This window comes from Vulpes lagopus, chromosome 4 (assembly GCF_018345385.1).
Source record: "Vulpes lagopus strain Blue_001 chromosome 4, ASM1834538v1, whole genome shotgun sequence".
In the NCBI taxonomy this organism is placed as follows: Eukaryota; Metazoa; Chordata; class Mammalia; order Carnivora; family Canidae; genus Vulpes; species Vulpes lagopus.
In genome coordinates, this window is record NC_054827.1 from 33,467,815 (window position 1) to 33,493,522 (window position 25,708).

General features: G+C 36.9%; 1 protein-coding gene across 1 annotated transcript in view; it reads left to right on the top strand.

The window, feature by feature from the left end:
- Positions 1-19,776, top strand: part of LOC121488699 (disintegrin and metalloproteinase domain-containing protein 5-like) — a 142,664-nt gene extending 122,888 nt beyond the window's left edge. The window contains exons 19-21 of the mRNA XM_041751040.1: positions 355-514; positions 2,218-2,268; positions 19,635-19,776. Of these exons, the coding sequence (XP_041606974.1) occupies positions 355-514; positions 2,218-2,268; positions 19,635-19,776 (353 nt within the window). The remainder of the gene's footprint in view (positions 1-354; positions 515-2,217; positions 2,269-19,634) is intronic.
- Positions 19,777-25,708: the final 5,932 nt, after the last annotated feature.

The window sequence follows — 25,708 nt, forward strand, 5'->3', positions numbered from 1 at the left end:
TGGGTACAATCTCAATACTCTCTATGATATACATGTTTGAATTTTGGATAAGCTATATCAGAAAGAAACTGAAGAAATATTTGCAAGTATTAAGCATGTGCTTCATAAAAGATTATCTTCAATCAAATAAATCACTGTATGATGTAATGTTGAAAACTCATAGACATCAGTAGAATACTAGTAACAGTCTATTTTACATGGCAATTTAATATTTTATTACATTCATAATCCATAATATATGTGAGTGAAATATTTAGTGTTTGGGAATAATGTTGGTAATGATATTCTCTCCATATTTTTGTTTGGTTAATAAAATCTCTTAACATAATTTGAAATGGTTATTTTCCATTATAGGTAAAAGCAACTTGAGGGAAGGAAATACCACTCCTTCAAAACACCAATTTCAACTCATTTTCTACATTTCTCTACCTGTGCTCATCATCACTGCTGTTGTCTTAATAAAGCATAAAAAAATAAGAGAGCTGTGCTACAGAGGGGAAACTGAAAGTGAGAGGTATATGTATGTTTACTCTTACTAAATTTAATGAGTCAAGGAAAAAGTACTCATGTTTCATCAGGAATAATCTAAGACTGTAGATAGAATAATGTGAGGAGAGGTGGAGGGATACATTTCAAAGCAGTTTGATACCCTCCCTTTTTTTTCCTAGTTTTATTCATTACTAACACCATTCATTTTACCACTAGTATCACTTGAAGAGGAGATATGGCTGACAAGAGTATAGCAGAAGTTTATTCAGCCTCTTAGTCTGCCAACCCTATCTAAATAGTTTCATTGTCCAAAGGCTTCTGAGAATGTGTAACACCGAACTTCAAGGGAACTTTCAAAAGATAAATTTTTTAGCTACAGATTCTCAGACCAGTGGTAAACAACTTTATCAGAACAGCTCTCTCAGCCGAAGATAGTATTTATGAACCTACTTCCAAAATATTTATTTTCTTAAATATTGATGCTGCTAATTTATACAGTCATTTATAAATTACATGTGCAGTTCAAAACACACATTAGGAGATAGGAGGAAGCATCATGAAATGGAAAAAAATGTAGCCTGAGAAACCCTAGTTTTACTTCCTAAATCTTACATGCAGAAACTATGATACCTTGAGCAAGTTTAATCTCTATGTTCTTAAGCTTTCTCTCTATATACAACTCTACAAAATGGGAGATAAAAATAGCTTTCCAATATATCATGAACTTTTTATTATACTAAATTGGTAAGTGCAATCACTACATTATGTGTAACCAGTTACATAAATATTTAGACACAATTATTAAGCCCCTTATTCATAATTTACTATATTTTTCCACAGAGGTATTTTCCTCTAGTTTTAACTTCCAGGAATTGGTAGGAAGAAAAGATACAAATACGTGTTATGAAAGAAAGAAAAAATAGAAAAATGTAGAAAAATTAACAAATATTTGACTGCTACTTTAAGTTTTTGGCTTAATTTGACCTGAGAAGTTAAGGATATCATAGAATCAGAGGATGTGTCTATACAAATGTGGGCCTATAAATAATTGAATAAATGTAAAATGAAGATAAGAGGAGTTAATCAACAAAGCAAGGTGGATGATGGCATTTCTAATATGAAACATCCATCTATGGATGAATGGATAAAGATGTGGTATATATACACAATGGAATATTACTCAACCATAAAAAGAATGAAATCTTGCCATTTGCAATAACATAAATGGGCCTACAGGGTATAATACTAAGTGAAATAAATCAATCAGAGAAAGAAAAATACCATATGATTTCACTCATATGTGGAATTTAAGAAACAAAACAGAGGAACACACAGAACTTTTTAAAAGAAACAAAAAACCAGAATCTTAAATACAGAGAACAAACTGGTTACCAGAGAGGGTGTGGGGGCTTAGGTGAAAGAGATGAAGGGGATTATTGGTATAAAATACTGCATACTTTCCTTGATGAGCACTGAGTAATGTATAGAATTTTTGAATCATTAAATTTCCCCCATGAAATTAATATAACACTCACTGTATGTTAGTCTACTTCAAGGAAAAAAAAAGAACAGTATCTATTTTATTGAAATGTATCTATTTTTGTTGAAAGGAGACATTTTATTTAATGAATCACTCTATTTCTTTGAAAAATATTCTTCATTCAAATAGTCACTTGGTTCAATATTTTTAGATTTCCACACTTAAAATAAATTTTGTCAATTTAATAGGTCTATGTCAGAAGAAAGCAGTAGTAACAGCAAGTTATCACCCAGTGTAAGGTGAGTGTAGAACAATGTGATTAGCCATTGTGCATTGGAATTGTTTTTTTTTTTTTTCTTTTGGTGCATTGCATGTTTTGATCATTGCTTAGGAGAACTTCAAAATTGTTAATTTGAAACCAAAACATTTGTTCATAATATTCTTTATGGTTTTCACTATTATTAGTATTTATAATAATAAACAATAAAACTTGTTTTCTTGATATCTCAACCTCTCCTCCCCAACCTACACTAAAGGAGTGATTTTTGTGTATACACACATAAGCATCAATAAGCACATAATTTGTGAGATTTTTGTTTTGAGCATTGGAAAGGAGCACTTATATCTTAATGACATTTTACTGCCAAATACAAAGAGGGCTAATTTTTTTAAGGGATATCATTCATGCTTATAGTTACAGTTATCTCAGAAAAAAAATTACTATTAATAAGATAAAGCCTTAGAATTTTCATTCATTTTACTGTCTTAATTCATCTGAGAAAGTAAATTTAGAGATCAGATTATGGAGTAATCAAATAGAACATTTTATAAAATTATATATTCTCCCTTCACTGTCAGTATATAAAAATTTCTTTTACCACATGATGGATAGAATATAAAAGGAGAGAATATTTTATAGAGCACCTCAGATTATTTTTCAAGTTCTGTCTTCATCCTTGCAGTACAAAGTTGCATGCTGTGATATTTGTGTAACAAATGTTGGAATACATGTCTGAATTGGGGACCTTATTAATTTTAAAAGAAGCACTATAGGGCAGCCCTGGTGGTGCAGTGGTTTAGCGCCACCTGCAGCCCGGGGTGTGATCCTGGAGACCCTGGATGAGTCCCACGTCAGGCTCTCTGCATGGAGCCTGCTTCTCCCTCTGCCTGTGTCTCTGCCTCTCTCTCTCTCTCTCTCTCTCTCTCTCTCTCCCTCTGAATAAATATCCCTCTGAATAAATAAATATTTAAAAAAAATAAAAGAAGCACTATAAATAAGATAAAAACAAAGAGGGAGGCAAATCATAAGAGACTCCTAACTATAGGAAACAAACTGACAGTTACTGACAGAGGGGAGGTGAGTGGAGGATGGGGTAATTGGGTGATGAGTATTAAGGAGGGCACTTGTAGTGAGCACTGAATGTTACACACAACTAATGAATCACTAAATTCTACCCCTGAAGTTAATAATACACCATATGTTAACTAAATTGAATGTAAATAAAATATTTCTAAAAATAAAAGAAAGACTATTAGGTATGGACAGTCACCTTCCTAATCCTATTGTTAAGACAGACTGTTTTAGGCTCTACAAAAATTAGGCATATTGCTACCCTCAAGGCAAGATTATACTTCAATTCCTTTAATCACAATGAAATGCACCTTGCCTGAATCAAATGGGGATTTTTTTCATCATAATCTCTATCAAAAAAGATAGAAAAAGAAGAAAGTATCGCACTCAAAGACAGTGGATGAAAAGAAATAATTAAGGAATGAGCAGAAACAAATGAAAAGGAAAATAAACAGAAAAATAACATAAAAATGAGCAGAGACAGATGCTGATTCTTGAAAAGATTAATGCATATAACTTAAACTACACTATGTATAAATCCTCTTTCAAGTAACATCGTTTTTCATTAAAATATAAGTGTATGTATAGTTTTAGAAAAATATGAGAATAGCCATATGCTTAACTCATTTGAAAGTGTATAATGTGTCCTCCACCTAACATCTTCTTTCATTAAGACAAGTGTTTGTAAACATTATCTGTTGAAGCACATGGAAACAAACAAACAAAAATTAACCAGTAGTTCAAAATAAAAGGAGTAAAGTTATAAAATACCAATATCAGGTAACAAAATTGCATAGTTTTTAATTTTGATCTCTTGGACATTAGAAGAAAAGAGAATACTGGTGAGAACTTAAAATCAATAAATTTAAGTCTTTAGATTAAATATATGTATTTTTCCAAAAACACATCTTTCCATCTTTCCCAAAATAGAATAGAGAAAAATTGAAAATATGAATAAGTTTTCCATTAAAGATCTGGAAACTCATTTAAAACTTTCTCACAAAGTTAATACTTGGGCATATTGTTTTCATGGCATGCATCAGGAACAAAAAAACCAAGACAAACTGAGCAGTACTTGCTTAATCACATCATCTTATAGTGCACTGAATAAACAAGTCATAGTATCAAACTCCACATCACTGAATGGATGGATGTGTGTGATATACTCCACTCTAATAAGATACTAAAAAGTCACATCGCAAAAAATATGGATGAATAATCATAAATTAAGAAAAAAGTAAAGAGTTGGGAAAATAATTCAAACCATTACATCTTCCAAATATTTAAAAAAGAATAGCTATCTTACACATACTCCTCTGGAAAACATAAAAAGAAGCATTTCCTAAGTTTTTCCATGTGACTCCTCTAATTTTAATACCAAGACTTGACAAAGGCACTACTAGAAAGGAAAACTGCAGATCAATTTCTGATTAAAGATGCATCAATTTTAAACAAAACATATCCAAGTAAATATAGTTAGCATTGTAAAAGATAAATAAATAGCCATGGAAGGGAAGGGTGATCTAGGAATGAAAGGTTGGTTTAAAATTAGAAAGCCAGTGTAATGTAATTCACCATATTAAGAGAACAGTAAGGGTTGGAGGCAAGATGGCAGAAGACTAGGGGTCCTTATTTCATCTGGTCCCCCAAATTTAGCCAGATAACTTTCAAACCATCCTGAACACCTATGAATTCAACCCGAGATGTAAAGAAAGAATAGCTGGAACTCTAAAATAGAAAAGTGACCGCTTCTGGCAAGAGAGCTGTGGCTTTTAAGAACAAAGGCCTCACAGGCCAAACTGTTTACACTGAGCCCAGCCACCTGGCAAAGGGCGGGGCATCTCCACTCAGGCACAGATGGCACAGCAGGCCTCTCTCTCAGAAGATCAGCTGGAAGAACAGGGGAACAGCAAGTTACTGACCAAACAGCACTGGAAAATCCCAGGATTAGGGGAAACTAGTATATAAAACTCGAGCTGTTTTTCTTATGATTTATTTATCTTTCAGGTTATAATTTCCCAATGTCCTTTCTTTTGTCCCATCTTAACTATGATATTTTATCAACTATTCATTTTTAAGTTTTTTCTTTGTTGATTTTCATATTTTACAATTGCATTTTATAGATATGTTCTTCTTTTTTGGCTTCCTTTAATCACATTCAATTTGATTTTTGTGTAATACATATATATATATGTATATATATGTTTTGCTTTTTTATTTTTTATTTTATTTTTTTTTAATTAACTTTTATTGGTGTTCAATTTACCAACATACAGAAAAACACCCAGTGCTCATCCCGTCAAGTGTCCACCTCAGTGCCCGTCACCCATTCCCCTCCAACACCTGCCCTCCTCCCCTTCCACCACCCCTAGTTCATTTCCCCGAGTTAGGAGTCTTTATGTTCTGTCTCCCTTCCTGATATTTCCCAACATTTCTTTTCCCTTCCTTTATATTCCCTTTCACTATTATTCATATTCCCCAAATGAATGAGAACATACACTGTTTGTCCTTCTCCGATTGACTTATTTCACTCAGCATAATACCCTCCAGTTCCATCCACGTTGAAGCAAATGGTGGGTATTTGTCGTTTCTAATTGCTGAGTAATATTCCATTGTACACATAAACCACATCTTCTTTATCCATTCATCTTTCGATGGACACCGAGGCTCCTTCCACAGTTTGGCTATTGTGGCCATTGCTGATAGAAACATCGGGGTGCAGGTGTCCCGACGTTTCATTGCATCTGAATCTTTGGGGTAAATCCCCAACAGTGCAATTGCTGGGTCGTAGGGCAGGTCTATTTTTAACTCTTTGAGGAACCTCCACATAGTTTTCCAGAGTGGCTGCACCAGTTCACAGTCCCACCAACAGTGTAAGAGGGTTCCCTTTTCTCCGCATCCTCTCCAACATTTGTTGTTTCCTGCCTTGTTAATTTTCCCCATTCTCACTGGTGTGAGGTGGTATCTCATTGTGGTTTTGATTTGTATTTCCCTGATGGCAAGTGATGCAGAGCATTTTCTCATGTGCTTGTTGGCCATGTCCATGTCTTCCTCTGTGAGATTTCTCTTCATGTCTTTTGCCCATTTCATGATTGGATTGTTTGTTTCTTTGGTGTTGAGTTTAATAAGTTCTTTATAGATTTTGGAAACTAGCCCTTTATCTGATATGTCATTTGCAAATATCTTCTCCCATTCTGTAGGTTGTCTTTTAGTTTTGACTGTATCCTTTGCTGTGCAAAAGCTTCTTATCTTGATGAAGTCCCAATAGTTCATTTTTGCTTTTGTTTCTTTTGCCTTTGTGGATGTATCTTGCAAGAAGTTACTGTGGCCAAGTTCAAAAAGGGTGTTGCCTGTGTTCTCCTCTAGGATTTTGATGGAATCTTGTCTCACATTTAGATCTCTCATCCATTTTGAGTTTATCTTTGTGTATGGTGAAAGAGAGTGGTCCAGTTTCATTCTGCATGTGGATGTCCAATTTTCCCAGCACCATTTATTGAAGAGACTGTCTTTCTTCCAATGGATAGTCTTTCCTCCTTTATCGAATATTAGATGACCGTACATTTCAGGGTCCACTTCTGGGTTCTCTATTCTGTTCCATTGATCTATGTGTCTGTTTTTGTGCCAGTACCACACTGTCTTGATGTCCACAGCTTTGTAGTACAACCTGAAATCTGGCATTGTGATGCCCCCAGCTATGGTTTTCTTTTTTAAAATTCCCCTGGCTATTCGGGGTCTTTTCTGATTCCACACAAATCTTAAAATAATTTGTTCTAACTCTCTGAAGAAAGTCCATGGTATTTTGATAGGGATTGCATTAAACGTATAAATTGCCCTGGGTAACATTGACATTTTTACAATATTAATTCTGCCAATCCATGAGCATGGAATATTTTTCCATCTCTTTGTGTCTTCCTCAATTTCTTTCAGAAGTGTTCTATAGTTTTTAGGGTATAGATCTTTTACCTCTTTGGTTAGGTTTATTCCTAGGTATCTTATGCTTTTGGGTGCAATTGCAAATGGGATTGACTCCTTAATTTCTCTTTCTTCAGTCTCATTGTTAGTGTATAGAAATGCCATTGATTTCTGGGCATTGATTTTGTATCCTGCCACGCTACCAAATTGCTGTATGAGTTCTAGCAATCTTGGGGTGGAGGCTTTTGGGTTTTCTATGTAGAGTATCATGTCATCGGCGAAGAGGGAGAGTTTGACTTCTTCTTTGCCAATTTGAATGCCTTTAATGTCTTTTTGTTGTCTGATTGCTGAGGCGAGGACTTCCAGAACTATGTTGAACAGCAGTGGTGAGAGTGGACATCCCTGTCTTGTTCCTGATCTTAGGGGAAAGGCTCCCAGTGCTTCCCCATTGAGAATGATATTTGCTGTGGGCTTTTCGTAAATGGCTTTTAAGATGTCGAGGAAAGTTCCCTCTATCCCAACACTCTGAAGGGTTTTGATCAGGAATGGATGCTGTATTTTGTCAAATGCTTTCTCTGCATCTAATGAGAGTATCATATGGTTCTTGGTTTTTCTCTTGCTGATATGATGAATCACATTGATGGTTTTACGAGTGTTGAACCAGCCTTGTGTCCCGGGGATAAATCCTACTTGGTCATGGTGAATAATTTTCTTAATGTGTTGTTGCATCCTATTGGCTAGTATCTTGTTGAGAATTTTTGCATCCATGTTCATCAGGGATATTGGTCTGTAATTCTCCTTTTTGGTGGGGTCTTTGTCTGGTTTCGGAATTAAGGTGATCCTGGCCTCATAGAACGAATTTGGAAGTACTCCATCTCTTTCTATCTTTCCAAACAGCTTTAGTAGAATAGGTATGATTTCTTCTTTAAACGTTTGATAGAATTCCCCTGGGAAGCCATCTGGCCCTGGACTCTTGTGTCTTGGGAGGTTTTTGATGACTGCTTCAATTTCCTCCCTGGTTATTGGCCTGTTCAGGTTTTCTATTTCCTCCTGCTCCAGTTTTGGTAGTTTGTGGCTTTCCAGGAATGCGTCCATTTCTTCTAGATTTCCTAATTTATTGGTGTACAGCTGTTCATAATATGTTTTTAAAATCGTTTGTATTTCCTTGGTGTTGGTAGTGATGTCCCCTTTCTCATTCATGATTTTATTAATTTGAGTCTTCTCTCTCTTCTTTTTAATAAGGTTGGCTAATGGTTTATCTATCTTATTAATTCTTTCAAAGAACCAACTCCTGGTTCTGTTGATCTGTTCCACAGTTCTTTTGGTCTCGATATCATTGAGTTCTGCTCGAATTTTAATTAACTGTCTTCTTCTGCTGGGGGTGGGGTCTATTTGTTGCTTTTTCTCTAGTTCCTTTATGTGTAAGGTGAGCTTCTGAATTTGAGATCTTTCCAGTTTTTGAATGGATGCTTGTATTGCAATGTATTTCCCCCTCAGGACTGCTTTTGCTGCATCCCAAAGATTTTGAACGGTTGTATCTTCATTCTCATTAGTTTCCATGAATCTTTTTAATTCTTCCTTAATTTCCTGGTTGACCTTTTCATCTTTCAGCAGGATGGTCCTTAACCTCCACGTGTTTGTGGTCCTTCCATACTTCTTGTTGTGATTAAGTTCTAATTTCAAGGCATTATGGTCTGAGAATATACAGGGGACTATCCCGATCTTTTGGTATCGGTTCAGACCCGATTTGTGACCCAGTATGTGGTCTATTCTGGAGAAAGTTCCATGTGCACTTGAGAAGAATGTGTATTCAGTTGAGTTTGGATGTAAAGTTCTGTAGATATCTGTGAAATCCATCTGGTCCAGTGTATCATTTAAAGCTCTCGTTTCTTTGGAGATGTTGTGCTTAGAAGACCTATCCAGGGTAGAAAGAGCTAGATTGAAGTCACCAAGTATAAGTGTATTATTATCAAGGTATTTCTTGAGTTTGGTTATTAATTGGTTTAAATATTTGGCAACTCCCACATTCGGGGCATATATATTGAGGATTGTTAAGTCCTCTTGTTGGATAGATCCTTTGAGTATGAGATAGTGTCCCTCTTCATCTCTCACTATAGTCTTTGGGGTAAATTTTAATTTATCTCATATAAGGATGGCAACCCCTGCTTTCTTTTGAGGACCATTTGAATGGTAAATGGTTCTCCAACCTTTTATTTTCAGGTTGTAGGTGTCCTTCTGTCTAAAATGAGTCTCTTGTAGACAGCAAATAGATGGGTCCTGCTTTTTTATCCAGTCTGAAACCCTGCGCCTTTTGATGGGGTCATTAAGCCCGTTCACGTTCAGAGTTACTATTGATAGATATGAGTTTAGTGTCATCATATCTATTCAGTCCTTGTTTTTGTGGATTGTTCCACTGAACTTCTTCTTAAAGGGGAATTTTAAGAGTCCCCCTTAAAATTTCTTGCAGAGCTGGTTTGGAGGTTACATATTCTTTCAGTTCCTGCCTGTCTTGGAAGCTCTTTATCTCTCCTTCCATTTTGAATGAAAGCCTTGCTGGATAAAGTATTCTTGGTTGCATGTTCTTTTCATTTAGGACCCTGAATATATCCTGCCAGCCCTTTCTGGCCTGCCAGGTCTCTGTGGAGAGGTCTGCTGTTACCCTAATATTCCTCCCCATAAAAGTCAGGGACTTTTTTTCTCTTGCTGCTTTAAGGATCTTCTCCTTATCTTTGGAATTTGCAAGCTTCACTATTAAATGTCGAGGTGTTGAACGGTTTTTGTTGATTTTAGGGGGGGATCTCTCCATTTCCTGGATCTGAATGCCTGTTTCCCCTCCCAGATTAGGAAAGTTTTCAGCTAGGATTTGTTCAAATACATATTCTGGCCCTCTGTCCCTTTCGGCGCCCTCAGGAACCCCAATTAAACGTAGGTTTTTCTTCCTCAGGCTGTCATTTATTTCCCTTAATCTATCCTCATGATCTTTTTTTTTTTTTTTTTTTAATTTTTATTTATTTATGATAGTCACACACACAGAGAGAAGGAGAGAGAGAGGCAGAGACACAGGCAGAGGGAGAAGCAGGCTCCATGCACCGGGAGCCTGACGTGGGACTCGATCCCGGATCTCCAGGATCGCGCCCTGGGCCAAAGGCAGGCGCCAAACCGCTGCGCCACTCAGGGATCCCCCTCATGATCTTTTAATTGCTTGTCTCTTTTTCCCTCAGTTTCCCTCTTTGCCATCAACTTGTCTTCTATGTCACTCACTCGTTCTTCCACCTCGTTAACCCTCGTCGTTAGGACTTCTAGCTTGGATTGCATCTCATTTAATTGATTTTTAATTTCTGCCTGATTGGATCTAAATTCTGCAGTCATGAAGTCTCTTGAGTCCTTTATGGTTTTTTCTAGAGCCACCAGTAGCTGTAAAATAGTGCTTCTGAATTGGCTTTCTGACATTGAATTGTAATCCATATTTTGTAACTCTGTGGGAGAGTGGGCTGTTTCTGATTCTTTTTTTTGAGGTGAGGTTTTCCTTCTAGTCATTTTGCTCAGTGCAGAGTGGCCAAAAACAAGTTGTATTGGGAAAAGGAGAAAAAGAGAGAGAAGGAAAGAAAAGAGAAAAAGGAAAAAGAGAAAGAAGAAAAAAAAGGGGAAAAAGAGAAGAAAAAGAAAGAGAAAGAAAGGAGAAAAAAGAAAAAAAAAGGGGGGGTGGGGGAAGCAATCAGAAATCAAGAAGAAAGAGAGAGAAAAAAAAGCACAAAACAAAACAAAACAAAACAAAAAACAAAAACAAAACAAAAACAAAAACAAAAACAAAAACAAAAACAAAAACAAAAAAACACGGGGGAGTATCTTCCGATTCTGTGTACTTTAAGTCCCTTGACTTCCCTTGGAACTGGTCCGTGTCGCTGGTCTTCTGGGGGAGGGGCCTGCTGTGCTGATTCTCAGGTGTTAGCACTTGGGGGAGCTGCTCTGCCCCTGCCTGGTGCAGGGCTCAGTGGGGGTTGTTCACCCCGTGAGGCCCCGGGAGGAAGCCACAGTGGCGGGGGCAGCTCTGGGACCCTGGAGTCAGCTCCCGCAGTAGCTCCGGGGCTCTCCGTCTGCAGGGCCTGGAGGCTCTGGGGCGGGGCCGCTGATCTGCTCAGTTCCAGGCAGGAGCGTCCTTGCTGTCCTGGGCCCTCCCGGCCTCTGCTTGTCCCTGGGGGAGGCCGGATCCTGGGCTGTGTCCCGGCGCCCTGTGCTCCGGGGCCTGCGCTGTTGGATTCGCGCTCCCGCCCCGCAGCCCCCTCCGCGGAGCCGCCGCCCGAGCCCCTCCGAGCTGCTCCGGTCCCGCCCTGTGCTGCAGCCCTTAGGGAGCTCGGCGCACTCTCCCGGGGCGCAGGTGCCTGTTAGTGTCCCCGGGAGCCCGAGGGCATCCCCGCCCTCCTGGGTCCTGCTCTAACTCCCTGCGGGCCCCTTTCCACCCGGGAAGGTCGGTGCAGCTCCTGCTCCTCCGGGACGGGGCTCTCCTGTCCTGGGGACACTCGCCCCGGCCTCAGCCCGGCTCCTCGCGGGGCCCCTCCCCCTTGGAGGCCTTTTGTTCCTTTATTTCTTTTTCCCCGTCTTCCTACCTTGATAGAAGCGCGAACTCTTCTCCCTGTAGTGTTCCGGCTGGTCTCTCTTTAAATCTCAGGCCGAATTCGTAGATTTTCAGGATGTTTGGATGGTTTTCTAGGTAATTTGTTGAGGACAGATGACTTGGAGACCCTACTCCTCCGCCATCTTGCCCCTCCCCCCCTGTTTTGCTTTTTTAAAGTAATTTTGGAACTTAGTATCTTCTAACCTACAGAACAAAATACACTTAGAACTAAATGAATCACCATCTTGGTCCACTCTTTGAGATTGTATTCTCTCTCCTCCATTATTTCCCTCCTTCTTTAAATTTTTTTTCTTTTCCTTTGTCTTTTTTCTTTTATTTTCTTGTTCCTGGCCTCTTCAGAATTGTCTAGTGTGTATTTTCCTTGGGTTTTGGCTGATATTTTTGACTCTGCTCACTTATACAGCCATTCTGCACTGGACAAAATGACTAGAAGGAAGAATTCACTAAAAATAAAGAATGAGAAGTAATACTCTCTGCCACATTTCTATTGGATATGGGCTTAAATAAAATGTCAGAGATAGAATTCAGAATTACAATTATTAAGTTACTAATTGGACTTGAAAAAAGCATAAAAAAAGGAAAAGACATTTTCTGATTAAAACTCTTCAAAGTGTAGGAATAGAGGGAGTATACCTCAATATCATAAAAGCCATATTTGAAAAGCCCACAGCGGGGATCCCTGGGTGGCTCAGTGGTTTGGCACCTGCCTTTGGGCCAGGGCGTGGTCCTGGGGTCTCGATCGAGTCCCGCGTCGGGCTCCTGACATGGAGCCTGCTTCTCCCAATGCATGTGTCTCTGCCTCTCTCTCTCTCTCTCTCTCTCTCCATCCCTCTCTCTCTATCATGAATATATATAAATAAAAAAAAATCTTTGAAAAGCCCACAGCAAATGTCATTCTCAATGGGGAAAAATAGAGTTTCCCTCTAAGTTCAGGAATATGACAGGGATGCCAACTCTTACTGCTGTTGTTTAACATAGTACTAGAAGTCCTAGCCTCAGCAATAAGAGAACAAAAAGGAATAAAAGGCATTCAAATTGGCAAAGAAGTCAAGCTCTCTCTCTTTGCAGATGACGTGATACTATACACAGAAAACCCAAAAGACTCCACCCCAAAATTGCTAGAACTCATACAGAAATTCAGCAATGTGTCAGGATACAAAATCAATGCAGAATTCGGTTGCATTTCTATACACTAATAATGATACTGAAGAAAGAGAAATTAAGGAATCAATCCCATTTGCAATTGCACCCAAAACCATAAGATACCTAGTAATAAACCTAACTAAAGTGGTAAAGGATTGTACTCTAAAAACTACAGAACACTTATGAAAGAAATCAAGGAAGAAACAAAGATATGGAAAAACATTTCATGCTCATGGATTGGAAGAATAAATATTCTGAAAATGTCTAGGTTACCCAGAGCAATTTACACATTCAATGCAATCCCTATTAAAATACCATGGACTTTCTTCACAGAGTGGAAACAAATAATCCTAAGGTTTATTGAACCAGAAAAGTTCTTGAAAATAGCCTGAGGAATGTTGAAACAGAAAACCAAAGCTGGGGGCATCACAATGCCTGACTTCAAGCTGTATTACAAAACTCTGATCATCAAGACAGTGTGGTACTGGCACAAAAACAGACACATAGGTCAATGGAAGAGAATAAAGAATCCAGAAATTAACCCTCAACTCTATGGTCAATTCAGCTTCTACAAAGCAAAAAACAATATCCACTGGAAAAAAAGACAGTCCTTCAACAAATGGTGCTGGGAAAATTGGACAGCCACATGCGGAAGAATGAAATTGTACCATTCTCTTATACCATACACAAAGATAAACTCAAAGTGGTTGAAGTATCTAAATTATGTGAGACAAGAACCCATCAAAATCCAAGAGGAGGACACAGGCAACAACCTATTAAGAACTTGGCCACAGCAACTTCTTGCAACACTCATCTATGAAGGCAAGGGAAACAAGAGCAAAAATGAACTATTGGGACTTCATCAAGATAAAAAGCTTCTCTGCACAACAAAGGGAACAATCAACAAAACTAAAATTCAACCTACAGGGCAGCCCCGATGGCTCAGCAGTTTAGTGCTGCCTTCAGCCCAGGACATGGTCCTGGAGACCTGGGATGGAGTCCTACGTTGGGCTCCCTGCATGGAGCCTGCTTCTCCCTCTGCCTGTCATTCTCTCTCTCTCTCTCTCTCTCTCTCTCTCTCTATTTCTCTCTATCTCATGAATAAATAAAATCTTTAAAAAAATAAAATACAACCTACAGAATGGGAGAAGATATTCACAAATGACAGATAAAAGGCTAGAGTTCAAGATTTGTAAATAATGTATCAAACTCAACACCCAAGAAACAATCCAGTCATGAAATGGGCAGAAGACATGAACAGACATTTCTCCAAAGAAGACCTACACATGGCCATTGGCACATGAAAAAATGCTCCACATCACTTGCCATCAGGGAAATACAAATCAAAACCACAATGAGATGCCACCTCACACCAGTGAGAATGGCGAAAATTAACAAGACAGGAAACAACAAATGTTGGCAGGAATGTGGAGAAAGGAAACCCTCTTGCACTGTTGGTGGGAATGCAAGCTGGTGCAGCCACTCTAGAAAACAGTATGGAGGTTCCTCAGGAAGTTAAAAATAGAGTTACCCTTCGACCCAGCAACTGCACTATGGATATTTACCCCAAAGATTCAGATGTAGTGATATGCCAAGACACCTGTACCCCAATGTTCATAGCCATAATGTCCACAATAGGCAAACTTTGGAAGGGTCCATGGTGTCCTTATATGAATGAAGAAGATTTTATATATATATAAAATGGATGGAAGTGGAGGGTATTATTGTGAGTGAAATAAGTCAATTGGAGAAAATTATCATATGGTTTCACTCATATGTGGAATATAAGAAATAGTGAAAGAGACCATAAGGGAAAGGGAGGAAACTGTGTGGGGAAAAATTAAAGAGGAAGACAAAAAGAGACTCCTAACTCTGGGACACAAATGAAGGGTTGCCGAAGGGGAAGTTCAGTGGAGGAATGGGGTAACTGGGTGATGGACATTGAGGAGGGCACATGATGAAATGAGCACTTAGTGTTATATGTTGGCACATTGAATTTAAATTAAATAAGAAATAAAAAATATTTCTTAATTTAAAAAAAATTATCAGAATAAATATCATCATTGTATTTCTTACTTTTTAATCATTCAATCAATCAAAAAGTGAGTTAATGTATTTGAGAGTCCCTTTTCTCCAAAACAAAACAAAACAAAACAAAACAAAAAAAACCAAACCAAAACCAAACAAAACCCCCTAATAATGTGACTTAAAAGTGGGCTAAAGACTTCAATAGACACTTCTAAAATGCCATACTAATGGCTAATAGGTATGTGAAACAACGCGAAACATCACTAATCATCAGGAAAATGCAAATCAAAACCACAGTGAGGCATCACCTGTTAAATGGCTGTTATAAAAAAAATAACTCAACAGTGCTGGCAAAGTTATAGAGAAACTGGAATCATTGTACTTTGTTGGTGAGAATGCAAATTATTGCATCCACTATGCAAAACTGTTTATGATTTCTCAAAAAAAATTAAAAATAGAACTTCAGTATGATCCAGTAATCCTATTTCTGGATAGTTAGCCTGAAGAATTGAAATCAGGATCTCAAAGTGATATTAACATTCTCATATTCATTGCAGCACTATTTAACAATAGTCAAGATGTGGATACAAACTAAATATCTATCAATGGATATAGAAAATGTGGTATATACATAAAGTTGAATGTCATTCAGCCATGAAAAAAGAAGGAAATCCTGTATATGTGACAACATAGGTGAATCTTAGTTTACAACATAGGTGAGCTAAGTGAAATAAAGTAGTCACAGAAGGACAAATAACTTCATGATTTTTACTTATGTGAGGTATCCAAAGTAGTGAAATTCATAAAAACATAGAGTAGAATGGTGGTTGCCTCAGTCTGGAGGAGGACAAAATAGGTGTTGCTAATCAAGGAGAATAAAATCTCAGTTATGCACAATTAATAAGGTCTAGAGATCTGCTGTACAATATTGTCCCTATTATTAACAATAATTAAAAGGTTAAGAGATCTCCTTTAAGGGTTTACTGCAATACAATAATTTTTTTTTAATTTAAGATGTTTTGCTACCCAAAAGACTTATGAAAGGGAAAGGGAAGCTACAATGTAGAATATTTTTGTAACATATTTTCAATGAGGACTTTCATTCAGAATATATAAAAAATCCTTACAGATCAGTAACATAAGGTGGGATAACCTAATAGGCAAATAGCTTCTTGCCTAATAGATAACAGTCTTCACAAAAGATAACAAAAGCCTCAGAACATGAAAAATTCAAACGTCATTATCCGAAAAAGACAAAAGAGATATGAGAGTCTCCTAAACCCTACAAAAGTGGCTAAAATTAAAAGAACTGGCAACATTAAGGGTTCTTGAGAATATTAAGGAATTAGGTCTCTGACACATTTCAGGTAGGAGTATATATTGGTACAACATACTTTTTAATCACTGTTGAACCATCTAGCGTCTATTATGTTTCAATTAAATTTTTTTATCAAAACTTTTTAAAAAGATTTATTTATTTATTTGGAGGGGGTAGGGTCAGAGAGAGAGGGAGAGAGAATCTCAAGCAGGCTCCTCACTGAGCATGGAGCTGACTCAGGGCTGGATCACACCACTCTGAGAACATAAACTGAGCCAAAACCAAGAGTTGGCCACTCAACCAACTGAGCCACCCAGGTGCCCTGGATTCAATTAAATTTGTAAATCTTATTTTCATTTTTAAAACTGTATTTATTGTACTTAAATTTTACATCTATTTTAAATTATTAATTTGATTTTATTTTCCCCTGAATTTTGACAAAGATAATTCCCCATGAAGTCTAATTCCCCATGAGTCAATTAGCAAAAATATTTTTTTTCCTTTTCCAATTAATTTGAAGCTGATTGTCTTTACTTCTCCCTTTGCTATACTTTTAACTTTAAATCTTGCTTGCTTCTCTTTCAACTCAGTCATCTATGTGTATTTAAGTTTCTGTATATTTAACATAAACTCAATCAAAATATTTTTGGATACATGGGCATGGAGAATTGAGAAAAAGATTCTAAAACTCGTATAGAAAGAAAATAGTGGTATCCACATAAACTTTAGTACTAACAATGAATAAGATATAGAGCTTTTATTTTCAAATAACATCTTTCTATTTTTAATGTACTATCAAATATTAATTAAAATAGCTCAGATACTTTGGTAGATAGATAAATTAAGGAAGAGTTCCACATAATCACAATAACCAAAGAAAATTTCCATTAGCAATGTAGATGCATATCTTCTTAAATATTTTTCTAAGCAAAACATAGATATATTTATACTTTTGTTTAGAGACTATTATGCACAACTATGCATGTCATAAAATATAGGCCTATGTCATCATTTTGTGACATACAGTATTCAATTTATTTATTTATTTATTTATAAATTATTTATTTATTTTTAAAGATTTTATCTATTTATTCATGAGAGATAGAGAGAGAGAGAGAGAGAGAGAGACAGAGACACAGGCAGAGGGAGAAGCAGGCTTCATGCAGGGAGCCTGATGTGGGACTCGATTCTGGGACTCCAGGATCACACCTTGGGCCAAAGGCAGGCGCTAAACTGCTGAGCCACTCAGGGATCCCCAATTTATTTATTTTTGGTATTCAATTTAAAAATGAAAAATAATTCATTTTAAAAATCCATTATTATGAATATTTAGACTACTTCCAGTTTTTCATTGTTGTAAACAACCATAATAAGCATTATTATATAAATACACATTTTAGAGCAATTGTTGAATTATAGTCTCAGGATATATACTAGAAGAGAAATTGATCAAAGCATAAATATAATATGTACACTATCATTGTTTTTTATCCTTATTGCCAGATTATCTAGTTGTGGTGATAATCACCAATCCATTATACCAGGTTGTAACTTTTATAAGTAATTTATTATTAGGCAATTAGATATGTGAATGGTTTACTTTCTGAGCTATAGTATACCTTAAATTTTAATTTTACTATCCTAATTCATTTTCTTTGGTACTTTTCACCATGTCATTTACTAATGAGCTATTTCTATAATGAGTGTGACACAGGTAGAAAACATACAATATAGTTATATGAGATTACAGGCATTTTTGAGACTTCCGTTTTATGAGAGATGCTTAGTATATTTTTACTCTTTCCCATCTCTCATTTCTCTGATTCTTGTTATGTAAATTGGGATTTTGGGACTAGCCTACTGTTAATAAATTCCTTTTTTTAAACATTCTTTATCTTGTTCCAGAATTTTTGTCATTTTCAGTTTTGTACTGAAGTTTGCAACATTTTTTAAAACTGGTTTCATTTTTCATAATTATGAAGGGTGATTTTAGATTTTAATTACATTAAGATCCTTTTCCATCCAGCGACCTTGGAATGCCCAAATCTAGCCTTGACTGTCCTTTTGAAGTCATTCAATAAACTCTATATGTATGTCAGTGTGTGTATCATTCTGCATCCTATTACAGTTGTAACAAGAAATAAACATTCATTTAAAAAATATACATATGCAAAAGAATAAAATAATCATCATTAATCTTAGCACCTAGGATGGTCATTGTTACAACATTTTAATATATAGATTTACACACATGAATGGATGTGTGCATATATATAGTATTTTTATATTTTATTAACTGTGATTGTACTTAGAATTCTCACATTTTTTTCTTTTATTCTAAATTAAAATTAATTCATATACTTAGAATGGAAATTGCAAGGCACTTTGTTTTATTGACCTAAATAGTTTCCAAACATAGACAAATGAACAAGTCAGGGAATTTGAGGCGGTCACTTCTATTATAAAACTAAGAGTATTTGCACTTGAGGTAACAGATAATTGTTTTTTCTGGAATTAGTTTTTATTTTTCTGATCCTTTCCCTTCAGTTAACTGTTCCCTTTAAATTACTTATATTAGAGCTCAAAAAAAAAAAAAATAAAGGCAACATTGGCACTTTGTGTTGTTTTATTTTGTTTTCTCTTACAGCAACAGTCTCTAATGACCTTGGCCTAGAAGAAGGACATTACCAAATAAGTCATCAGAAACTGACCTAAACCAAGAAGGGAAAAATAATTTCACCCTCACCTCTATTTTCACTGCTGAGGGTTTAAAGTATGAAATAATAAAACATCTGCACTTGAATCACCTAAATTATGTCTGATGTTTTCTCTGTATTTTTAGTCTCAACCTCTTCCCTATCTACTCCCAACTTGAATCCAGAAGAGGCTTTGAATCAGTGAAGCAGCCCAAAACCCTTGTGTCATGACATCAAAAGAGCCTGCCAGTTCAGTTTCATGACCCGAGGTAGCATGTCCTGTTTTTCCTTATGCTCCTTAGGTTGACCTGAATCTTCTTCTTTCAGTCTAATCTCCTTCCTTCTCTTCAGAGCTCCTAACTTTCATCTAGCCTGTGATTCGCCCCAGTGGCACTTACTTAATTTTCCTCTTGTTACTGCTTCTCCTCTTTGAAAGATTTGTATCCACTTTAGCCAGTCGAGACACCTGTTTACCAAAAAAGAGTAGATTTATCAAGGAGCTGAGGAAGCAAAAGCATCAGGATCACTTACTTGAATAGGGCTCTTTTCAGTCAGGACCTTAAATTTTGTATTCTTTTTCTCAGGGTTCATCAAATTTTATATAGTTTGGGCCCTACAGAACCTGGATCTTCCTCTTTACTGGCACCCTTGGCAGTGGTGTGCTGGGGCCAGTTTCTACCAGCTGGCAAGAAATTTTGCACTCATAAAAAAAGACAAGTTTACTGAAGGTGTGGAGAAATTGGAACTATTGCACACTGTTGATGGGAATGCAAAATGAAGATGTTATAGAAAAAAGTATGGAGGTTCCTCAAAAAATTAGAACTTGAACCATATGATCCAGCAAAGATGGAGTAGAAATGTTTTGTAGGAAAATCATTTTGCTTTTGGATTTGAAAAGGAGATGATGCTGCAGTTAGGAGAATGCTGCTGAAATAAAATGTTCTGCTTCCTGGAGAAAACTTCTCTATTACTCATAATTCCATACAAATTGTGTGAAAAAACTGAAAATTTGGAAATCACATAGTCATGTAATACTTTAAGGATATTTTTCCTGTTTAGGAAATGCAAGGCTTAGTAATTCTGTACCAGCCAAAATATGCGATCTTGTGCAGATATACAGTCATGTGAACTCTTCCTTCAGTATTAGATGTAAGTTCTCAGAAATCCAAATGCAACACCATTTCCTCATTGCTTAATGCAGACAGGCTTTGGTATCTGACATTTTTCTGGAATTATTCTGGAAAAATAATCACTTACCTCTACAGTGTTAATTTCTATGAATTCATTTCAGTTCTCTTTTAATTTTTGTTAGGTTTTTTTATATTTGATTATTCCTCATTTAAAATTTGGTCCTTTCATTTCAGAAACATTTCCATTCTCTTCTGATTCCTAGTAGTGTGTCTATTCCTGATGATTCTTTCTCAGTGTACTTTGTTACCATCCATTTAATTGCCCTTAAATATTGGTGTTATTTATCCTTGACTTTTGTCTCTTTTCCCTGTATACAAGTAGCTCATAATTATGTGCATATTCTACCCAGGGAGATTTTGCAAAATACTTATTCTGAGGTACCTATCTTTGAAATATGTAATCAGTAAGATATTTCTCTGATAATGCTGGTTATTCTCCTGATATAAAATACTCTTCATTGCTGCTAACTCAAATACACACACACACACACACACACACACACACACACACAGAAACAGTGTTTTATCTGAGTTCATATGCCTACCTAAATGCCCACTAGCCTTATGGTGAACTAGACACAGATTACCAAAATAATTCTTGTTGGTGGTTGTACCTCTCCCTAAGTGTGTGATGTGAGGTTGCTTTTTTGAACTCCTGGGTAAAAGAAGAGTCCAACTTAAACAGGCAGAGCTCAGGACATGCAGAGTACGCACATGTGGATCACCAAAGGAAAATATACAGAGCTTGTCTGACTCTCCAGAATTACAGTTAGGAACCAGGGAAAGATACCAAGGAGAATGAACTCACCTATGAAATTTGAGATTATTCATAATAACATTTTCCTCTTTGACTCATTGCTTTAGCTGATTCTTGGATTCTGATGGATTATGTCATCTTGTGCAGGTATGGTACTTTTTCTGGGTAGCAGAGTCTGTCCTCTATTTTATGACGAGCCTTCCAGGATTCTTCAGTCTTGCAGCTCTATATTTTCATGTTGCTAACAAAACTGAAGAAAATGTGGAAAACCCGTATCTGTCCACTAACTGGCAGTGATACAAATAATTTATTCCCATGGTGCATTGGCTCAATCTAGTCACATAATTCTAACTTCAAAGGAGGCTGGCATACATCAGGAGAACTCGTGGAATATTTGGTGAGAATTACTGTCCCTACCACATATGAAATGGAAAAAAACGAAGGTTGTGACATCTGTAACTCGATACAAGGCTGCCATAGTTCCCATGATGTAAGACAAGACCTTCTAAAGCACCCTCTGACAGGGCTGTGGTGATTTGGCTATGGCTTCCCTCTGCTCCATTTCCTCACAAGTCCCTATAGAATCAGATTGCTAGTTTCTGAGTTGGATGCTAAACAAATTTCTGAGGTATATTGACATTGGAAAAGTGTCACTGCTACATCAATGGCTATATATGCCTGTATCCATTTCTAAAAGTTGGACACCCTGGCTACACGTGTGTTCATAAACTGAGTGTCATGAGTGACAGCCACAAGAATGTTCTTTGCAGTCCTCTTACTACAAGGAGCATGAGTGGTGAAGGGTCTGAACTGCTACACAGTTTTGTTAAGGCCACACTGTCCATGATCCCAACCAATGGTGGAATCTTAATAGAGATACTAAGGCAGGCAATCCTGGAAGACTTGGTACTCCTCTGACAGCTGCCTCTGGCTTGAGGACTTCCCCATGGTCCTGCTGAGCCTTTCTTACATTGAATGGATCCTCCTTAAACTGTGTGAATCCTAGGCTGCTACTATTCATTTTTCTGTCCCTATCTCCTTCCCTTGGGGTCAGACTTGCTTCACTGTCTGCCAACTTTCTCAGGCTTTTTATCATTCTCCCCATTTTTCACAGTGGTTTTCATTCTAATAAAATCCACGCACATTTATGCCTGTCTTGGCATCTCCAGATTAAAACAATACTGGAAGTGTTACAAGTAAATTGGTAGTAAGATGTGGACTTGGTTTGATTTCTAATTCTTTAACAAGCAAGGATGACAGGATCCTGGTTGGAAAAAGGGCGCAGATTGTCCCTACCACCAGGTGGCAGTAAAACTCTAAAAATTTCATGGCGACAAGGAAAAATAGCCGGCTAGAGGAGAATGTGGTGGTGGAAATAAAGCAGACGTTTAAATCAGTGGAGTTAGCTGTTTAGTGCTAAATTTTGTTGATGCCTTGTATAAGGATAAGAGATTGAAAGGTATTGACAATCAGTTACTTCCTATGCCTGCAAGCCATAGAGTCTCAGTGGGGCTTACAAGGAGGCCTTTATCAGCCTTTGTTGCATGCGGGATACAGGTGAATGGCTGGTAGATGAGTTTCTCACACTTGCAAGTTCCAGAGACATCTGAATACACAGAATATTCTGTGTCAACTATACTCAAAAGCAAAAAACAGACATATATTGGGGAAAGGAGGTAGCAGAAATTAGTACCATTGTTACTGCAGGGACAGTAGTCTCCATCATATTTTTGTTTAATTTGTCAGTCTGGTCCCTGCAAAAACGAGATGGAACTTGATAAATTATTAGACTGATGCTGCCATATCTAACAATACAATTCACCCTTGAACAGCTCAGAACATCTCTAACAGATGCTGAATCCCCCTCCACAGGTAAAAAATCTATGTGTAACTTTTTTGACTCCCCTCAAAATTAACTACAAATGGCTTAGTACTGGCCAGAAGCCTTACTGATAACATGAACACTTAACTAAATACATATTTCATGTTAAATGTATTATATACTGTATTCTTACAATAAAGTAAGCTAGAGAAAAATGTTAAGAAAATCATAAGGAAGAGAAGATACATTTATACTACTGTACATATATTTATTCAAAAAAATGCACATCAGTGGACCTGAGAAATTTAAACTTGTGTTGTTCAATGGTGAACTGTATACCTAATTTCAATCAATGTGTTAGATGTGTCTATTGAAGTGATTAATAAAATCTTCAGCACATGGTGTATGGCCACTGATTTGGGGAATATATTCTTTTCCATTCATATCAGTAATATTTTACATCCATGTTCATATTCCCTGTGCAGAAGGAATAAGCAAAAGAAAAACACAATACACTCCAGAGGAATCTCTTCTTTCCTCAGTGTGCCTCTGGGATCCTCTAATGGCAAAGTTTAGCATCATCTCACTTGTAATGGATAAAATGTTTAGAGTTCAATCCATTATTGCAGAACAAGTATTGAATAGTGAATTCAAATCTGAGAGGCAATAAATAACCTGGCCTTCTGGCCTTCTGGTTATGGGCCTGAAAAGTACTGAAGCATTAGAGACAAGGAGGTCTGTGGTAGAGGCATGTGGGTATTCCCACATATAAGAGTAGGTACAAAGTATTAGTATTTTTTGTATCACATATTAATTAAAACCAAATTTCCCCAGGAGTGTCATAATAGGCATATAAATGGCATAGCTATGGTAGCTATGTATAGGCCTAATATCTATATTTCCACTTACTGAGGCAAATATAGTTACTGCTGCCTCTGAATGTCAAACTTGTCAGAGGCAGAGACCCACATTAAGCTTCAATTTAGCTTTTTTTTTTTTTTTTTTTTTTTTGAGGAAAGCAACTTGGTGGCAAGTTCACAACTTTTTCCATCCTGGAAGGGCCACCAGAGTTTTGTTCTATTAATTTTGTTCAATTATTGGCTAACCTTTCCTACCTGCAGAGCCTTAACTGGCACTATGGTATATGGGATTATTGATATAACCAGTAATATAATGGAATCCATAGGCATAGACTCCCACATTCATAGCACCATAGCAAGGTACCCAATTCACACATGGGAATGAGATCCACTGATTGTTTCTCATAATGTGCCACTTAGCCTTACAGAACTCTTCAACAGCTTTCTAAAGTTAAAATTGAAGCACCAGATTGAAGGAGGTATTCTAAAATAATGGGATGATTTCTGTGGTGATTGATTTTATATGTCAACATGACTGGGCTATAAGATACCCAGATACGCAGTAAAACATTGTTTCTAAGTATCTGAATAGAATAAAAAGGTAGAGGAAGGGTGAATTCGCTCTCTCCTTGAGCTGAGATACCCATCTTTTCCTGCCTTTCAGCATCAGTGTTCCTGGTTCTTACGGACTCAGATAAATTAATTCATCAGCATCTGATTCTCAGGTTTTCAGACTCATCAAACATTGATTATACCACCAGCTTTCATGGTTCTCCAGCTTGCAGATGGCTGATTATGGAACTTCTTTGCCCCCATAACCACATGGAACAATTCTAAAATAAACCTCACATGTATCTTTATATATGTATATAGATATTTCGTTGGTTTGGTTTCTATGGAGAAACTTGACTAATACAATATTGTTAGGATGCAATATATTTATTAATCCAGAATTCCTAATGCGTCACAAGTAGGAAGGACTATAGAATGGGAATATAGGGGTAGTAGTAGGAGTGGCCCCACCTACCTTTTCTCCCAGTCACCAATTAGGGAACTTTCTGGCCTCTGCCCCACATTCTGTGATCTTTGGATAGAAGGTCATGGTTCCTAAAGAAGGCAGGCTCTTTCCAGAACAAACAGCAAGTTCCTAACTTTCTAACTAAAATACAGAAAGGGCACTTTGAACTTTTTGTATCCAGTGACAAAAAAAGCAAAAAAATAAGAGTCACTGTACTGGCAGGGATAATAGACTCTGATTAGCCAGAGGAATTGGGAGTGTTTTTTCCCAAGGGAGATAGGGGGTGGGTAGTGGAATATGAGTGAAACCCATGTGATACACACCTGAGTGTGTCCCACTGTAACTGTGAATGGATATGCCTAACAATGCTAGAATAAGAAAATTTTGATTATTGAGGGCTCTGGCACTTCAGGATAAAGTTTTCATTACACTCTCAGGAAGCCATGGAGACCTTCCAGGTGGTAGCTGAATTGGAGGGAGATTTAGAATAAACAGTAGGTACCAAGAGTTAGGACTTCAACATATTTTTTTTTTATTGTGGTAAAAAATACACTACTTAAAATCTGACCTCTTAACAAATTCTTAGTAGACAGTATTATTAACTATAGAAGCACAATGCTATACATAGATCTCCAGAGCATTTTTATTTTGCATGACTGATATTCTATATCCACTGAACAGCAACTCCTCATTTTGCCCTGCTCCCAGTTCTTGGCAACCATCACCACCATTCTACTTGATGCTTCTGAGTTTGACTACTGTATACCTGATAATACTAACTGGAATCATGTAGTTTTTGTCATTCTGTGACTTGCTTATTTCAATTAGTATAATGTGGTCAAGGTTTATCCATGTTGTAGCATGTGACAGGATTTCTTTCTATTTTATGGCTAAATAATACTCCATTATATGTATACACCACATTTTTTAAGTTCATTAATCTGTTGATAGACATCTAGGTTGTCCATTGTTTTGTTCTTTGAATGTCGCAGCAATGAAAATGAAATGCAA